The sequence below is a fragment of the Eleutherodactylus coqui genome, chromosome 1, assembly GCF_035609145.1.
Source record: "Eleutherodactylus coqui strain aEleCoq1 chromosome 1, aEleCoq1.hap1, whole genome shotgun sequence".
Taxonomy (NCBI): Eukaryota; Metazoa; Chordata; class Amphibia; order Anura; family Eleutherodactylidae; genus Eleutherodactylus; species Eleutherodactylus coqui.
The window spans coordinates 153,243,496-153,263,095 of NC_089837.1; the positions used below are offsets into that span (position 1 = coordinate 153,243,496).

The window sequence follows — 19,600 nt, forward strand, 5'->3', positions numbered from 1 at the left end:
AACCTACATAGTCAGGTAATTGCATTAAGACACAATGTGATGGTTGTGCATAGACATACTTCATAGCAGCCTTATCCTTATTGAGCTGTTTTATACAAATTACTCCAAGTATACATAGAGGTAAATAATCATCCTTCTTATTATAACATAAACACATACCTCAGGATTCATACACATTTAATATCTTAATAAAATTGCACAACTGCTTGTACTAATCACAAAAAAATGCAAGGTTCTTTTAATATGCATTTTGATTAAAACATGTGGGCCCACATTTTTCATGTCTAGGCAAAACGTATTGGATGGCTTCCTAGCTCTAAGAACCCTTTTCTTTAGGCAAAAAGCATCCAAATGAATGTGAAAGCCTGAAACCTGGTTATATACACTCACTGAAGCACCTTGGACAGATGGGTGAATGCATGACAAAAGTGAGGACAGTCACTTTATCTTATACGGTCTCTCATGTCTTTTTGTTTTTATAGGCGATAACCTTCAGACAGCTGTGACTGTTGGTAAAAAATCAGGGATGATTCCTTCTAACACTAGCATAATTATGTTGGAAGCCTGTGAACCTGAGAAAGATATACCTGCTTCAGTTACATGGAAATCTTTCACTGAAAGTCAAACAAATGGAAACCATTCAAAGGCTAAAGTATGTAATATTTTGTATGTAATATGTAGTATTTAATATGTTATCCTCCTCCGCCTCTCACTTTTCTAACTCCCCCTTCCACTCTCGGACCACAATCTCCTCTCCCTCTCCATTAGACACCTTAACATCTCCCCAGAAGCCCCCATCTATCGCACCTCCAGGAACCTCCAGCCCATCCACACCCAACAGTTCGCCAAGACCCTACAGTCCTCCCTGTCCCACATCTCTCTCCTCTCATGCCCCAACCTTACTGATGAACACTACTCGACCACTTTCAGACACACCCTGGATGAAAAATCACCCTCCCCTGTGACCAGAGCCGTCAACCACAGACCATAACCACCCTGCCTCATGTCCCAAACGTGTTTCATCCAGCAGTGCTCCAGATGTGCTGAATGGCTTTGGCGTAAATCCAAACAGCCTGTGGACTTCATCCACTTCAAATTTATGCTTAAAACCTACAATCTTGCCCTCCACCAAGCCAAACAAGTCTACTTTACCTCTCTCGTCTCCTCACTAGCCCACAACCCCAGACGACTCTTTTACACTTTCCATTCCCTCTTTAGCCCCCCAAAAATGGCCCCATGACAGACCTCAGTACAGGAGAGCTAGCCACACATTTCAAAGAAAAAAATGAAATTATCCATAAAGAATTCCCCAAACATTGTACAGCTAACCTCGACCCTGACCTTTTCAGCACTGCACCCATCACTCACTATCTGTACTTGAACCAACAACGGAGGAAGAAGTCTTTAGACTGCTTTCCGCTGCTCGTCCCACTACCTGGGCTAGCGACCCTCAAACCTCCTCTGGTCCCTCTCCCTGGCTGTCATCACCCACCTCACCACCATTTTCAACCTCTCCCTGTCCACTGGTATTTTCCCCTGCTTTTTCAAGCATTCCATCATATCCCCTCTCCAAAAGAAACTGACCCTCGACCCAAAAGATGCTGCCAACTGCTGACTTATCTCTGACCTCCCCTTCATTTCCAAAGTATTTGAATGCCTGATCTATTCGTGCCTTACTCGCTTTTTCTCTGACAACTCCTTGAACCCCTCCAGTCTGGTTTCCGCCCTTACAGTCGAACAAAACTACCCTCACAAAAGTGTCTAACGACCTGATAATGGCCAGGTCGAGGGGCGACTACTCCCTACTAATCCTTCTTGACCTGTCCGTTGCATTTGACACTGTTGACCATAACCTCATCCTTGCTATGCTTCACTCTATCGGCCTAAAGGACACTGCTCTCTCCTAGTTCTTCTCCTATCTTTCTGACTGCTCTTTCAGCATCACTTTTGCTGGCTCTAAGTCTTCTCCACTTCCTCTTGCTGTTGGGGTTCCCCAGTGCTCGGTTCTTAGCCCCCTTCTTTTCTATATCTATACAGCCCCAATTGGGCTAACTATTTGCAGATTTGGACTACAACAGGACTTCTATGCTGACGACACCCAGTTAAACACATTTTCCCATGACATCTCTGCACCCTTCCTCCAAAACAGAGACAGCGGACAGACAGTCAGAGATAACACCATGTCATCTCTTTTTCTCAAACTTACCTTCTCAAAAACTGACCTTCTTATCTTCCCACCCTCTACCAGCCGACCTCCCCCCAACATCTCCATATCAGTAGCTGGCACTACCATACCCCCCCAGACAGCTGCCTAGGGGTCACATTGGACTCGGACCTCTTCTTCATCCCCCATATCCAATCTCTGGCCCAAACCTGCCACCTGCACTTCAGGAACATTGCAAAAATCCAACCGTTCTTGACCACGGACACACTAAAGACTCTCGTCATTGCCCTCATCCATTCCAGACTCGATTACCGCAATTCCCTGCTAATTGGCCTTCCCCGCACCAGACTTTCCCCTCTCCAATCCATGCTAAATGCGGAAGCTAGACTCATCTTCCTGTCCAGATGCTTCTCAGATGCCTCTGCATTATGCCAGTTGCTGCACTGGCTGCCCATGTATCACAGAACTCAATTTAAACTCCTCACCCTCACTCACAGAGTTCTCTATGGCGCTGCATCACCATACATCACCTCCCTCCTTACATCACCCATCCTGCACACTGCTCCGCCAACACAGTCAGACTAGATGTCCACCTAATATGAACCTCACATGCACACCTCCAGGATTTCTCTAGAGCAGCACCCACCCTATGGAATGCTCTACCCCAAGACATCCGGATGTGCCCTAAAGACTCACCTTTTCAAAGAAGCATACGAACTCTCCTGACCTAGTCCCCCGCCCTGAGATTGCTCCCATCATGTACACTCCCTGTCCCCATATCTCCTAATCACCCCACCCTGTCCCCATCCTGATTGAGCTCCTCATGCATCAAAGGTGCTGCAGAATAAGTTGGCACTATACAAATAAAGATTATTATTATATTTTTACAAAAATGCAAAGTGAATTCACAAAAGAAAAATCAAAATTAAATTAATATTTGATGTGGCCACCCAATGCCTTCAAAGCAACATCAAGTCTTCTAGGTAAATTTGCACAAAGTCAGGGATTTTGTAGGATTATAGTCAGGTGTTTGATTAACCAATTATACAAAACAGGCGATAATAATCATTTTAATATGGAGTTTGAAACACAGTTATTAACTGAAACAGAAACAGCTGTATAGGAGGCTTAAAACTGGGCGAAAAACAGTCAAACTCTGCTACAAAGACAGTTTCATGACACAGATCATACATCATGACTAGAGATGAGCGAACGTACTCGTCCGAGCTTGATATTCGTGCGAATATTAGGGTGTTCGGGATGCTCGTTACTCTTAACGAGTACCACGCGATGTTCGGGTTACTTTCACTTTCATCTCTGAGACGTTAGCGCGCTTTTCTGGCCAATTGAAAGACAGGGAAGGCATTACAACTTCCCCCTGTGACGTTCAAGCCCTATACCACCCCCCTGCTGTGAGTGGCTGGGGAGATCAGATGTCAACCGAGTATAAAAGTCGGCCCCTCCCACGGCTCGCCTCAGATGCCTTGTGAGTTAGCTGAGGGACAGTGCTGCTGGTGCCGGAGCTGCTGTAGGGAGAGTGTTAGTAGTGAGTGTAGGCTTCAAGAACCCCAACGGTCCTTCTTAGGGCCACATCTATCCGTGTGGAGGCTGCTGTTAGCAGTGTTGCCCATTTTGTTGTTTTTCAAAATCGGCTGTGCAGAGCATTGCGCCCTGCAGTAATACTACAGGGACAGAAGTGGTGGTTAGGCAGGGAGAGTGTTAGGAGTGAGTGTAGGCTTCAAGAACCCCAACGGTCCTTCTTAGGGCCACATTTAACCGTGTGCAGAACTGTGCAGGCTGCTGTTAGCAGTGTTGCATTTTTTTTTTTTAATCGGCTGTGCAGAGCATTGCGCCCTGCAGTAATACTACAGGGACAGAATTGTGTAGGCAGTGCCAGAAGACATATATTATTGATTGAATATACGCAGTGGGCCTTTTCTTTACCAAAAAAAGGGAAACATTCTATTTGGCCTGCCTCTGACAGTCCTCAGCGTTCTGGGTACGTGTGTGGTGGGTGCAGAACGTAAACAGAAATCATACGCAGCCAGCTACGTTTAACAGCAGGCTTGCGCATATTTCTTTCCTGCCTGGGAAAAATCACCGCTCTGCTGTAGTTAATAACTCTGCAACCCTGCAGTTCTGTGACACATTTGCAGGGCCAGAAGACATATATTATTGATTGAATATACGCAGTGGGCCTTTTCTTTACCAAAAAAAGGGAAACATTCTATTTGGCCTGCCTCTGACAGTCCTCAGCGTTCTGGGTACGTGTGTGGTGGGTGCAGAACGTAAACAGAAATCATACGCAGCCAGCTACGTTTAACAGCAGGCTTGCGCATATTTCTTTCCTGCCTGGGAAATCAAATCACTGGTAATACACCATGCTGAGGGGTAGGGGTAGGCCTATAGGACGTGGACGCGGGCGAGGACGCGGAGGCCCAAGTCAGGGTGTGGGCACAGGCCGAGCCAGTGCGGTGGCCAGGGGTAGAGGCAGGGCCAGACCGAATAATCCACCAACTGTTTCCCAAAGCGCCCCCTCGCGCCATGCCACCCTGCAGAGGTCAAGGTGCTCTACGGTGTGGCAGTTTTTCACAGAGACGCCTGACGACCGACGAACAGTGGTGTGCAACCTTTGTCGCGCCAAGATCAGCTGGGTAGGCACCACCAACAGCATGCGCAGGCATATGATGGCCAAGCACCCCACAAGGTGGGACGATGCCCGTTCACCGCCTCCGGTTTGCACCACTGCCTCTCCCCCTGTGCCCCAACCTGCCACTGAGATCCAACCCCCCTCTGAGGACACAGGCACTACCGTCTCCTGGCCTGCACCCACACCCTCACCTCCGCTGTCCTCGGCCCCATCCAGCAATGTCTCTCAGCGTAGCGTCCAGACGTCGCTAGCGCCACTGTTTGAGCGCAAGCACAAGTACGACGCCACACACCCGCACGCTCAAGCGTTAAACGTGCACATTGCAAAATTGATCAGCCTAGAGATGCTGCCATATAGGCTTGTGGAAACGGAGGCTTTCAAAAGCATGATGGCGGCGGAGGCCCCGCGCTACTCGGTTCCCAGTCGCCACTACTTTTCCCGATGTGCCGTCCCAGGCCTGCACGACCACGTCTCCCGCAACATTGTACGCGCCCTCACCAACGCGGTTACTGCCAAGGTCCACTTAACAACAGACACGTGGACAAGCACAGGCGGGCAGGGCCACTATATCTCCCTGATGGCACATTGGGTGAATTTAGTGGAGGCTGGGACAGAGTCAGAGCCTGGGACCGCTCACGTCCTACCCACCCCCAGAATTGCGGGCCCCAGCTCGGTGGTGGTATCTGCGGGGGTGTATGCTTCCTCCACTAAACCACCCTCCTCCTCCTCCTATGCAACCTCTGTCTCGCAATCAAGATGTGTCAGCAGCAGCACGTCGCCACCAGTCGGTGTCACGCGGCGTGGCAGCACAGCGGTGGGCAAGCGTCAGCAGGCCGTGCTGAAACTACTCAGCTTAGGCGATAAGAGGCACACGGCCCACGAACTGCTGCAGGGTCTGACACAGCAGACCGACCGCTGGCTTGCGCCGCTGAGCCTCCAACCGGGCATGGTCATGTGCGACAACGGCCGTAAGCTGGTGGCAGCTCTGCAGCTCGGCAGCCTCACGCACGTGCCATGCCTGGCCCATGTGTTTAATTTGGTGGTTCAGCGCTTTCTGAAAAGCTACCCCCACTTGTCATACCTGCTCGGAAAAGTGCGCCAGCTCTGCGCACATTTCCGCAAATCACACACGCACGCTGCCACCCTGCGGACCCTGCAACATCAGTTTAATCTGCCAGTGCACCGACTGCTGTGCGACGTGCCCACACAGTGGAACTCTACGCTCCACATGTTGGCCAAACTCTATGAGCAGCGTAGAGCTATAGTGGAATACCAACTCCAACTTGCGCGGCGCAGTGGGAGTCAGCCTCCTCAATTATTTACAGAAGAGTGGGCCTGGTTGGCAGCCATCTGCCAGGTCCTTGGAAAATTTGAGGAGTCTACCCAGATGGTGAGCGGCGATGCTGCAATCATTAGCGTCACCATTCCTCTGCTATGCATCTTGAGAAGTTCCCTGCAAAGCATAAAGGCAGACGCTTTGCGCTCGGAAACAGAGCCGGGGGAAGACAGTATGTCGCTGGATAGTCAGAGCACCCTCCTGTCTATATCTCAGCGCGTTCAGGAGGAGGAGGAGGAGGATGAGGAGGAGGGGGAAGAGACAGCTTGGCCCACTGCTGACGGTACCCATGCTGCTTGCCTGTCATCCTTTCAGCGTGTATGGCCTGAGGAGGAGGAGGAGGATCCTGAAAGTGATCTTCCTAGTGAAGACAGCCATGTGTTGCGTACAGGTACCCTGGCACACATGGCTGACTTCATGTTAGGATGCCTTTCTCGTGACCCTCGCGTTACACGCATTCTGGCCACTACGGATTACTGGGTGTACACACTGCTTGATCCACGGTATAAGGAGAGCCTTTGCACTCTCATTCCCGAAGAGGAAAGGGGTTCGAGAATGATGCTATACCACAGGGCGCTGGTGGACAAACTGATGGTAAACTTCCCATCCGACAGCGCTAGTGGCAGAAGGCGCAGTTCCGAGGGCCAGGTAGCAGGGAAGGCGCAGAGATCAGGCAGCATGTACAGCGCAGGCAGGGGAACATTCTCCAAGGCCTTTGCCAGCTTTATGGCTCCCCAGCAAGACTGTGTCATCGGTCCCCAGTCAAGGCTGAGTTGGCGGGAGCACTGTAAAAGGATGGTGAGAGAGTACGTAGCCGATTGCAGCACCATCCTCGGTGACGCCTCTGCCCCCTACAACTACTGGGTGTTGAAGCTGGACACGTGGCCTGAACTAGCGCTGTATGCCCTGGAGGTGCTTGCTTGTCCTGCGGCTAGCGTCTTGTCAGAGAGTGTGTTTAGTGTGGCTGGGGGAATCATCACGGATAAGCGTACCCACCTGTCAACCGACAGTGCCGACAGGCTTACACTCATCAAGATGAACAAAGCCTGGATTTCCCCAGACTTCTCTTCTCCACCAGCGGACAGCAGCGATACCTAAGCAATACGTAGGCTGCACCCGCGGATGGAAGCATCGTTCTCTCTTACCATCCAAAACGGGGACATTTCTGCTTCATCAATCTGTGTATAATATTCCTCCTCCTCCTGCTCCTCCTCCTGAAACCTCACGTAATAACGCCGAACGGGCAATTTTTCTTAGGGCCACAAGGCTCACTCATATAATTTTTCTTAAAAATTTTTATACGTTTCAATGCTCTTAAAAGCGTTGAAACTTTAACTTGAACCAATTTTTCGTTAAACTGGGCTGCCTCCAGGCCTAGTTACCACTTAAGCCACATTAACCAAAGCGATTAATGGGTTTCACCTGCCCTGTTGGTTGGCCATGGCCAATTTTTCTGATGTACATTAGTACTGTTGATACAGCAATTTTTGTGGGCCCTCGCCTACAGTGTAATCAAATTAATTTTTAGCCCACCTGCATTACAGCTGACGTTACATGCGCTGTGTTGGGCAATGCAATGGGATATTTTTGTGTACCGCCGGTGGGTTCCAGGGAGCCACCCATGCTGTAGGTGCACACTGAGTTTTTAATACTTCTGTACACTTCTAAAGAACCCGTCTGACTGGGGCATGCAGTGTGGGCCGAAGCCCACCTGTATTACGCACGACATTACTACCTCAGCTGTGTTGGGCAATGCAATGGGATATTTCTATGTACCGCCGGTGGCTTCCTGGCACCCACCCATGCTGTGGGTCCACAGAGAATTCTAAATGCATCTGTTTCCACTTCTAAAGAACCCCAGTCTGACTGGGGCATGCAGTGTGGGCCGAAGCCCACCTGCATTAAGCACGACATTACTACCTCAGCTGTGTTGGGCAATGCAATGGGATATTTTTATGTACCGCCGGTGGGTTCCAGGGAGCCACCCATGCTGTGGGTCCACAGGGACTTGTAAATGCATCTGTTTCCACTTCTAAAGAACCCCAGTCTGACTGGGGCATGCAGTGTGGGCCGAAGCCCACCTGCATTAAGCACAACATTACTACCTCAGCTGTGTTGGGCAATGCAATGGGATATTTTTATGTACCGCCGGTGGCTTCCTGGCACCCACCCATGCTGTGGGTCCACAGAGAATTCTAAATGCATCTGATTCCACTTCTAAAGAACCCCAGTCTGACTGGGGCATGCAGTGTGGGCCGAAGCCCACCTGCATTAAGCACGACATTACTACCTCAGCTGTGTTGGGCAATGCAATGGGATATTTTTATGTACCGCCGGTGGGTTCCAGGGAGCCACCCATGCTGTCGGTCCACAGGGACTTCACAATAGGGAGTTGTACCTGCCTGTGTCTATGAATTAAAAAACGCGGTCTGACTGGGGCATGCAGACACCTTGACAGAATGAATAGTGTGTGGCACATAGGTTCCCCATTGCTATGCCCACGTGTGCAGCTCCTGATGGCGGTGGCACAGGATTATATTTCTCATTGCTTCTGTACAGCATTGTGGGCTATCGCCCCACCCCTTTTAAAGAGGGTCGCTGCCTAGCCGTGCCAACCCTCTGCAGTGTGTGCCTGCGGTTCCTCGTCATGGCAGACGCACTTATAAATAGACATGAGGGTGGTGTGGCATGAGGGCAGCTGAAGGCTGCGCAGGGACACTTTGGTGTGCGCTGTGGGAGGGGGGGGGGGTTGGTCAGCATGTAACCCAGGAGAAGTGGCAGCGGAGTGTCATGCAGGCAGTGATTGTGCTTTGTTGGAGGTAGTGTGGTGCTTAGCTAAGGTATGCATTGCTAATGAGGGCTTTTCAGAAGTAAAAGTTGTTGGGAGGGGGGGGGGCACTCTTGCCGGTATTGTGGCTTAATAGTGGGACCTGTGAACTTGAGATGCAGCCCAACATGTAGCCCCTCGCCTGCCCTATCCGTTGCTGTGTCGTTCCCATCACTTTCTTGAATTGCCCAGATTTTCACACATGAAAACCTTAGCGAGCATCGGCGAAATACAAAAATGCTCGGGTCGCCCATTGACTTCAATGGGGTTCGTTACTCGAAACGAACTCTCGAGCATCGCGATAATTTCGTCCCGAGTAACGAGCACCCGAGCATTTTGGTGCTCGCTCATCTCTAATCATGACAAGACTGAGCACATAAACAAGACAAACGGTAGTTATACTACATCAGCGATGTTTCTCCCAGGCAAAGATTTTAAAGCAGACTGGAATTTCAAGATGTACTGTTCAAGCTCTATTGAAAAAGCACAAACAAATGAGCAATGATGAGGACCGTAGATGCAGTGGTTAGCCAAAGAAACATTGCAGCAGAGGAGAGACACATCAAGCTTACGTCCCTTTGAAATTGGAAGATGTCCAGCAGTGCCATCAGCTCAGAACTGACAGAAATCAATGGGACGCAGGTACACTTATCTACTGTTCTGAGAAGTCTGGCCAGAAGTGGTCTTCATGGAAAATTGCAGCCAAAAAGCCATATCTTCGACATAGAAACAGGGCTAAATGACTCAATATGCACAGAAATTATGCACAGAAAAATTGTAGCAGGTGCTCTGGACTGAGTAGTCAAAATTTTAAATGTTTGGCTGTATCAGAAGACGTTTGTTCAGTGAAGGGCTGGAGAGCAGTAAAATAATGAGTGACTGCAGAAAACTAGAAATTTCTTGCCAGTTTGAAGCTACATTTCAATATATATAATATGCTGGGTGTTAAGTGTCCAAACTATGATTCCAAAGCACATGCCTACAAAAATCACATTAGACGTTATTTGAAGTCCTAGCCAAATACCTACTAGGATGCATGATTACTAGAGGATGCATGACTACTAGAAGATCTTCCAGGCATCTGATATAGAGTAACCAGCCAACTCATACATTACAGCTCTGTTGCTCCATCATTTAAAAAGAAGTGTTTTCTGTATTTGCAAAAATGTTAGCAGGCGTTTTCCAATCAAGACAACACCAGCTGGATCCAGAAAAGCCACACATTAAATTTAGCTCCTTTAACCCCTTAAGGACATGGCCTATTTTAGGCATAAGGATGCAACGATTTTTGGCTGATTTTCGCCTCTATTTTTCAAAAGCCATAACTTTTTTATTTTTCCGGCGCGGCCATATAAGGGCTTGTCTTTTGTGTGGCGAACTGTAGTTTTTATTGGTGCCATTTTTGGGTACATACCGGTAAGACTATATTGTAAAACTTTTATTAACTTTTTTATGATAGCAGGGAGAGAAAACACCAATTCTGCCATAGATTTTTGGGGGGTTTTTTTGTACAGCATTAATCATGCAACATAATTGACACAATATGTTTTTTCTGCGGATCGGTATGATTACAACGATACCAAAATTTTTATATATATTTTTTTAGCTTTTTCCATCTTTCTGTAATAAAAACCCTTTTTTGGAAATCCATAATTTTTTCTAAATCACTGCATTCAAAGTCCTAAAATTTTGTTATTTTTCTGTGGACGGAGCTCTGCAAGGGTTTATTTTTTATGAGACGAGCTGTAGTTTTTATTGGTATCATTTAGGGGTACATACGGCTTTTTTGATCACTTTTATTGTGCTTTTTGAGATACAAAATAAAAAAAATAAGTATTTTGCCTGTTATTTAGCTTTTTTTTAACGCTTTTTGCCGTGCATGATAAACAGCATGTTCAATTTATTGTACATGTTGTTACGGATATGACGATAGCAAATATGTGGGATTTTAATTACATTTTTTTTTATGCGAATATGGGAAAAAGCACAAAAAAGGGTTTTTAAAATTTTTTTTTTACATTATCTTTATCTTTTTTTTACACTATTTATGTCCCTGTAGGGGACTTGTACAGTAACACCTATGATCTCTATGATAAGGCATTGCAGGACTTCCGTCCTGGAATGCCTTACCGCTTGTATTAGCGATCATAGGCACTGGCAATGCAGGACGCCTGTAGCTAGCGTCCTGTTGCCATTGCAACCCGTCGGGCTATCCACGATCACATCGCAAGAGTCCGATGACAGCACAGAGGGAGCGTGCTCCCTCTGTGAGCCCTTTACATGCTGCGAGCTACATAGATCGCAGCGTGTGAAAGGTTAATAGTGGAGGTCGATGTTCCAATGCACCCCAACTTTTGCAGCGTGAGGCCGGCTCTCTGTGACAGCCGCCTCCCACTGCCGGACAGTGTGGGATCTCTTCTGATCTCGTGCTATGCCCAAGACGTAAGTATACTTCCTGTTGCATTAAGTTCCCCGCAGCCAGGGCATACATTTATGTCCTGTGGCCTTAAGGGGTTAACACTATAAAAAGGTTTGATGTATTAACTTAGAATGAGGCTCCAACACCAAGCAGTGATGCAAAATAATAAAGAGTATTACAATTTATTCTGTGTATTTCAGCAAGATAAATGAATCAAACATGTAAATAACTGCATATTCATAATCTACTTTTTCCCTTTTTATCTTTTGAAGTCACAAATTAATACTGGTGAAGGATGGATCAATATCCCCACAATTTTGGGAAACTTTCATTTTGCAATAACTGGAAAGTCCTATCAAGTTTTAAGTCAATATTTTTCCAATTTGCTACCTAAAGTAAGTGTGAAATTATAGTTTTATCACAAAATGTACTTATATATTGTTCCAAACTTTTGATGGATAAAAAGTAAATTCCTTACAATGCTGGTGGAAAAAACTCCAAGCAATTACTATTGCTGAAGCTTTTAAAGGGGAAGACACAGTATATACTAGCCTTTTACGTGCCCAAACCACAGTTTGTACTACTAACTTTTTACATGATCTCGCATGCAAAGATATGTGTAAACTATTCTCTTCCAAATTCACTTTCTGAGGCCACTTTCACACGACCAAGAAAATCACGCGAGACTTTTGCATTGCGAGATGTACAAATCTTGAACAAATAGGAACCCCATTTTCTTGAATGGGGTCATATACATGAGCAATATTTTTTTACCTGCGTCACAATTCAGGAAAAATTCACAGTATGTCCTACGTTTGGGCGTTTCCTTGGAACGCCTCACCCATTCTTCTCAATGGGGCCAGAAAAAACATTGCACGACGTGCGAGATGCATGCGAGGTTTCCCATTGAAAAGAATGGGAAACACTTGCCGCTCCTCCCTCGCGGCTTTCAGTTACTTTCCTGAAAACACCTCACATCCGAGGGAAAATCGCATGTTCCCAAGTGTGATATCGGGCTGAGTTTCACGCCCTGATATCATTCTTGCGCGTGTGAAATTAGCCTAAGAAGAACCTTACCTTCTTGGTTAAAAATGTGTGTGTTGCTTCCTTCACTATACAAAGGGACAATATCTAAAATATACTTGGGCCTTCTTTTTGCCAATATTCCAAGAGACCTAGATATTTACTTGCCTAGGAAACAGTAAAAGCCCATTTAGACACAACGATTATCACTCAAAATTCGCTCAAAAGCCATGAGCGATAATCGTTTTGTCTAAATGCGCAGCCGTCGTGCACTATTTGTTCATCGTTCATTTCTAGCAAGCTAAAAATCAATGATGACTGTTATCAGTGCCGCACGCTGATTGTCTCAGCGGGCGGTGCTGATAGCATGCTTTCAGCTGGTATCCTGCTGTGACTTCTCAGCAGAATACCAGCTGAAAGCTCAGAGAACAAAGCAGCTGTCAGTGCTCCTGTTTTTTCTCAGAGCTATCAGCTCATCAGGACACCGCTGATAACTGCGAGAACAAAGCAGCTGTTTTCATATACAAAATAGGTGATTTTCTCAGAGTTATCAGTGGCGTCCCGCTCCGCCTGCATTTAACTCTTTAAGTAGCTACTTAAGAATTATGCAAAGATGATTGCTCACAACTGTCGCTCAAACTGCGGTTTGAGCGATTTTTGAGTGATCATTAGAGATGAGCGAGTATACTCGCTAAAGGAAATTGCTCGAGCGAGCATTGCCGTTAGCAAGTATCTTCCCGCTCGAGACTGAAGGTTCGGCTGCCGGCAGCTGGCAGGGAGCTGCGGGGGAGAGTGGGGCGGAACGGAGGGGAGATCTCTCTCTCCCTCTCTCCTCCCCGCTCCCTCCTGCTGACTGCCGCTACTCACCGCTCCCCCGCGCCGGCACCCGAACCTTCAGTCTCGAGCGGGGAGATACTCGCTAAAGGCAATGCTCTCTCAAGCAATTGCCTTTAGCGAGTATACTCGCTCATCTCTAGTGATCATCTTTCAGTCTAAATGCACCTTTAGACATTACTTTTTTAAAAGAAAACACTTTTATCTTAAGGAGTTTGCACGGTTGCTTCAGACGCATAAGGATACCAAAAAACATCTATGAAACTCTCACCCACTGGTACCAGTCACCAGACTATCTTTACAAGCTAAACTTGCCTCATACAGATAAATCCTGGTGCTGTGATTCCTCCTCAGGCTTCATATCATATATCTGGGTAGACTGTCCCAAGATACAAAACTTCTAGAATGGAGTCTCTAATCTTATTAAAAGAGTCACTGGTAAAGACTTTACACTTAAAGCCCCCCTTTCTCTTCTTTGAGCCCCCTTTAAACTCTTTTCGCTCCAATAAAGGTGACTAAGCTACCCAAGTGATCAGAGCCTCCAATCTGCTTGTTGCAGCTCTCTGGAGAAATTGTGAACATCCCTCTATTAACCTTTTAATCAATAAGCTAGACACAATCTATAGGTTGGTGGAGTTTGTAAGAAAACAACACCCAAACTTCGTACATATTTGGAAGTCTTGGAAAAATTTCCAACTCACCAACGGTACTAGTTTTAGCTCCCCAACAAAACACTCAATGAGTTTAGCTCTATTCTGATTTGTACCCACTATCTGCTTGCATTTTCTCCTGTTACAAACACTTGAAGTCTCCTTTTCGCGGACCACGAGTGTAAATTTTGGATATACAACTATGGGAACTTTGTAAATAGTTCATGTTTCTTTATGTGTTAATTGCACTACACAAGTAAATAAGAATATTTCTTTAGGTTCCTTGCCATGTTAAGGCCCAATTACACAGTACGAGTGTCAGGAAAACGATGCCCGACACTCGTCCCTGTGTCTCTGCGCTCCCGTGCTCCTGCACAGGAACTAGCAGAGCTGTCTCGCACACGGAGCAGCCAGCAGGGGGGTGGGGCAGTGCAGGAGATTTCTCTCCTCTCACTGCCCTGCCTCGCTGCAATAAGATACACAGCGGCCGTTCGCTATGGATCGGCTGCTGTTTAAACTGCACAATGAGCAATGAGCTTCATCGCTCATCTTTTGTGCTGCTCATTGCTCAAAGTGCAGTTCCTAAGCTTATCAAGTGTTCCAAAGTAAATTTTCTGAGACCCATTACAAAGGCCCATTTACACAGTACAAGTGTCGGGCAAATGATGCCCGACACTCGTCCCTGTGTCTCTGCGCTCAACTAGCAGAGCTGTCTCGCACACGGAGTGGCCAGCAGGGGGGCAGGGCAGGGCAAGAGATTTCTCTCCTCTCGCTCCCCCGCCCCTCTCCATCGAGATACACAGCGGCCATTCACTATGGAACTGCACGATGAGCGATGAGCAGCATTAAAGATGAGCTCATCGCTCATCGTGCAGTTTAAACAGCAGGCATTCCATAGTGACCGGCCGCTGTGTATCTCAATAGAGAGAGGCGGGGGAGCGAAAGGAAAGAAATCTCCTGCACTGCCCCACCCCCCTGCTGGCCGCTCCATGTGCGAGCCAGCTCTGCTAGCTCCCGTGCAGGAGCACAGAGACACGGGAACGAGTGTCGGGCATTGTTTGTCCGACACTCGTACTGTGTAAATCGGCCATTGTAATGGGTCTCAGAAAATTTACTTTAGAATACTTGATAAGCTATCCTTTATCACCCTCAGTATGTTTAATATGCATGTTTATTCATATCTTCAATAAAAGGAGATTTTCAAAAAAAACAAAAGGCGAATTCATTATTGTGCAACTGGGATTTGATCTACGTTGATATAATACCTACCCTGTTATTTAAAGGAATCTTTAGAATATTGTTGAATGTTAATAAATTTTGCATACAGTACATTATACACTCTTTGTAGAAAAAAAAAATCAAGCACCTAAAAGGTGTTGATGTTTTGCTGCAAAACTCGGCACGCAGTTATATTACATGGAGATATGCAAATGATTAGAGTTGTGGCGTGATTAGATAAATGGCCTTGCCACTTGAGGCCCTAAAAGTGGTTTGACTCTTGGCCTATAAGAAGACGAGGCTGCTTGTGCATAGTGGAACTGATTTTCCGTTTGTGTAGAGCTTGTTGACCACTAGACGTGCCTCTATGATGCAATCAAAGAGATTTTGTCCATTTTACAGAGTTTGAGAGTTTCGTATTATTGGAACGAGAGAAGCTGTATCGTCGTATCAACAAATTGCCCACCCCCTGGGCAGTTCTGACCTGACTGTTAGGAGGTGTAGGGACCAGGAAATGCGTGAGCACATGCACTTAAAGTCGTCAGGCTCAGGACACTCTTGACAGACCACCAATGGCTTCAACTTTTTATTATCCACTATCCAGAGACAGGTGGCACCATTGTTACAGGCCCCTATGTCTTTTTAGAACCATTTAGCTAAAGGACATTTGGACTCACTGAGCCCATTATGTGTACTGCATTTGACACCTATCCACTGTTGCCTCCGTTTGCAGTTGTGTCATGAAAGATGAAACTGGACTGATACAGTGTTGAACTGGGTTGTTTTCAGCCACAAATCCAGGTTTAGTTTGGAAACTGACAGCCATATTTGTGTCTGAAGACCTATAGGTGAGTGCCTCAATCCAGACTTTACTTTGTAGTGTTACACTGCCCCCACTGCTGGTGTGATGGTGTGAGGGTCCATTAAATGCTACAGTTGGTCACTCCTAGTAGTGGTACGAGGGACAATGACAGCTCAGTAATATCTCCAGGACATCCTGCAACCAACTGCACCCTAATGGCAGGGCTTCCAGGTAGTATTTTTTAGCAGGCTAATGCTTAGACGCACACAGCAAGAGTGTCACAGGAATGCCTCCACAGCATTGCCAAACTTCTGGGGCCTGCCCGGGCGACAGATCTATCACCAATAGAACATGTACTGGACCATCTGGGGCACTAACAGCCTACACATTTGCATGGTCTACAAGCTCAGTTTTTAGCAAATGTGGACCGATATGCTACAAGGTTACCATACAGAACCTGTATGTCTCCACCTCCCTTCAAGTGGTCAGTTTTCCACAATAAACTATCCTTTTGCTCTTATATCAATGTTACAATTGCCCATGGAAAGTTTCATTCAATTCCAAAAACTTCTCTTACCAGTAGGTGCTTAAGGCCCTAAGTTTTATTCCTTCTTTTTTCTACTCCTTATCATCTTCCAAGATTTTGAGTTCAGAACTTTTTTGATTTTTTTTTCTTTTCACGTAATACTTTGATCCATCTTATAGCAGGTGAATGCAGTTCTTTTGTTAAATTAAAATTGTGTGATCTTCTGCAATTACCTAACTTTTTATATGACTTTTTTGTAATAAAAGACACAATATTTTTATGCAAAATGTGGTAACACACCATAAGACATGATACTCACAAAAATATTTCAGGTCATATTAACCATAAAAATACTGAACTGTGTTGGTAAAGTAAACTCTATTGTTACCATTATAAACCAAATAATAAAACAAATGATATGGTATTTTGTCAAACTACATACTTTACATGCAGTATATATATTTTTTTCTTTTAAAGATACTATTAAATGGAACCATTTTTGCCAGAATGACTCCAAAACAAAAATCCAATCTTGTTGATGAGCTTCAAAAATTAGAGTAAGTTGATATCAAATGTAAGCTCTTTTTCTAAAAGCCGATACACAAATCTAATTCAATTCATTTTTTTTTTGTTTTAGCTACTTTGTTGGTATGTGTGGAGATGGAGCCAATGACTGTGGGGTAAGGCGATGTTAACATGGTAAAATAAAAATGGATGCATTGTGATATATTAGTTATCAGTAAAAATTGAAGTGATAACCTTATTATATTAACCCCTTAATGACACGGCCTATTTTGGCGTTGAGGACCAAGCGATTTTTTGGTATTTTTCCATCTCCATTTTTCAAAAGCCATAACTTTTTTATTTTACCGTGGACGCGGCCGTATAAGGGCTTGTTTTTTGCGTGGCGAGCTGTAGTTTTTATCGGTGCCACTTTTGGGTACATAGACAATATCGTAAATTTTTTTTTTTAATGATAACAGGGAGAGAAAACACATCAATTCTGCCATATATTTCTTTTTCTTTTTTTTACAGCGTTAATCATGCAGCAAAAATGACACACTAAATTTTTTCTGCGGGTCGGTACGGTAACAACGATACCAAAATTGTTATATTTTTTTTAGGTTTTTACACTTTTTTGCAATAACGCGGCCGTATAAGGGCTTGTTTTTTGTGTGGCGAGCTGTAGTTTTTATCGGTGCCACTTTTGGGTACATAGACAATATCGTAAATTTTTATTTTTTTTTTTAATGATAACAGGGAGAGAAAACGCATCAATTCTGCCATATATTTCTTTTTCTTTTTTTTACAGCGTTAATCATGCAGCAAAAATGACACACTAAATTTTTTCTGCGGGTTGGTACGGTAACAGCGATACCAAAATTGTTATATTTTTTTTAGGTTTTTACACTTTTTTGCAATAAAACCCCCTTTTTTTTGGAAATCTTTTTTTTTCTCTATAGCTGCATTCAAAGTCCTGTAACCTTTTTATTTTTCTATGTACAGAGCTCTATAAGGGCTTATTTTTTGCGAGACGAGCTGTAGTTTTTATTGGTACCATTTTGGGGAATGTACGGCTTTTTTGATCACTTTTATTACATTTTTTATGAGGCAAAATGCTAAAAATTAGCATTTTGCCTCTGTTTTTTAGCGTTTTTTGTTACGCTTTTTGCCGTACAAAATAAAAAGCATGTTCAACTTTTTGTACACGTCGTTACGGATGCGTCAATACCCAATACACAGCGATACTCGGATAAAGCACATTACTCGAGCGAGTAGTGCTTTTCCGAGTACGCTCGCTCATCTCTATTTAGAATGACATGAAAAGTATTTCAATAACAATTACAGAACTGTAGCTACTGTCTTTTGAAGTGGGGTCGGAAATATTGAATTTACAATTGTCACTTTTCACTTCGGGAAAATAGGGAGGGGGGAAGCACGCTGAAGAGAAGATCTGTGATGCTCCTATCTCTCCCCCTGTCAGAGAAGCAAAGACTTTTCAAAATTTTAAGTTAAAAAAATGTCAAAATGGCCATCAGCTTACTTCTACCATCAACAAATTGTGCATTACATGCATATTTGATTTATTATTATTATTATTGTTAGTTGTTAAGTTGTTCACGACCCTCGCTGATCCTAAAGGCGAGCTCCCTCCATGTTTTTTGTTTTTGCATGGCTTCTTTTAGTTGTGTGATACCCATGCCAGTATTAGCTTTGACAGTATCATCCATCGTGTCCTCTGGCGGCCAGATCCTCTTTTGCCACTGATCTGTCCAAGCATTATAGATTTTTCTAGCGACTCTGCTAACATTACATGGCCAAAATACCTGAGTCTGAGTCTGGTCATCTCATACGATTCAGGATTTCTCTGTTTGTTACTCTTGCCGTCCAGGGCATACGCAGCAGCTTTCCCCAGCACCACAGCTCAAACGTTATAATCCTCCTCCTATCAGCTTTTTTCGCAGTCCAGCTTTCACATCCATACAAGGCTATGGGGAAAACAGGGTTTTGCATTTGCTATCCTGCATTTAGTTGTTATACTGATATTCCTACTTTTCCAGATTTTGTCCATGTTTAGCATTGCGATTCACCCCAATGCTATCCTACATTTTATCTCTGGCATAGATTTATGCTACCTTAAATGAAACCTACAGTTTATAAAAGTAGTATTAATTAAACTTCTGCTTATGATTATGGGCTATCAACTATGTATGTGTTTTTCTTGAAAAACAAATTTAGTATTCTTATTCTTCATTCAACTTTTTAAAAATAATTTTTAACTATAATAGATTGGACTATTGCAATGCATTTTAGCATGGTGACTATTATAGAGGGGTTGTACAACTATTGACTTTCATTACCTATCCACAGGATAAATTATACAAAAATGATCACTAGGGGTCTCATTGTTGATACTTCCACCAGTTCCAAGAATAGGGTTCTATGCCCCAACCCTCCCCCTCCTCACTGTGGGCTCACTGCACCCTCTGCATTAGGGCTCCTTCACATGGCGCAGCCAAAAATCGTATGAACGAGAGGCAGCGGTGACCAAGTCATGACTGCACCTCCCTTTTAAGCACTCGTTCAGACAGCCCAGGTGTATCAAGCTTATGCCACACCCGGAATATCGTCGGGCAGGGGAGAGAGTTTA

The 19,600-nt window shown here is 45.0% G+C and overlaps 1 protein-coding gene across 1 annotated transcript in view; it reads left to right on the top strand.

The window, feature by feature from the left end:
* Positions 1-19,600, top strand: part of LOC136627036 (probable cation-transporting ATPase 13A4) — a 218,476-nt gene that overhangs the window by 134,032 nt on the left and 64,844 nt on the right. The window contains exons 19-22 of the mRNA XM_066601991.1: positions 483-652; positions 11,669-11,791; positions 16,927-17,006; positions 17,087-17,129. Coding sequence (XP_066458088.1) covers positions 483-652; positions 11,669-11,791; positions 16,927-17,006; positions 17,087-17,129 — 416 coding nt within the window. The remainder of the gene's footprint in view (positions 1-482; positions 653-11,668; positions 11,792-16,926; positions 17,007-17,086; positions 17,130-19,600) is intronic.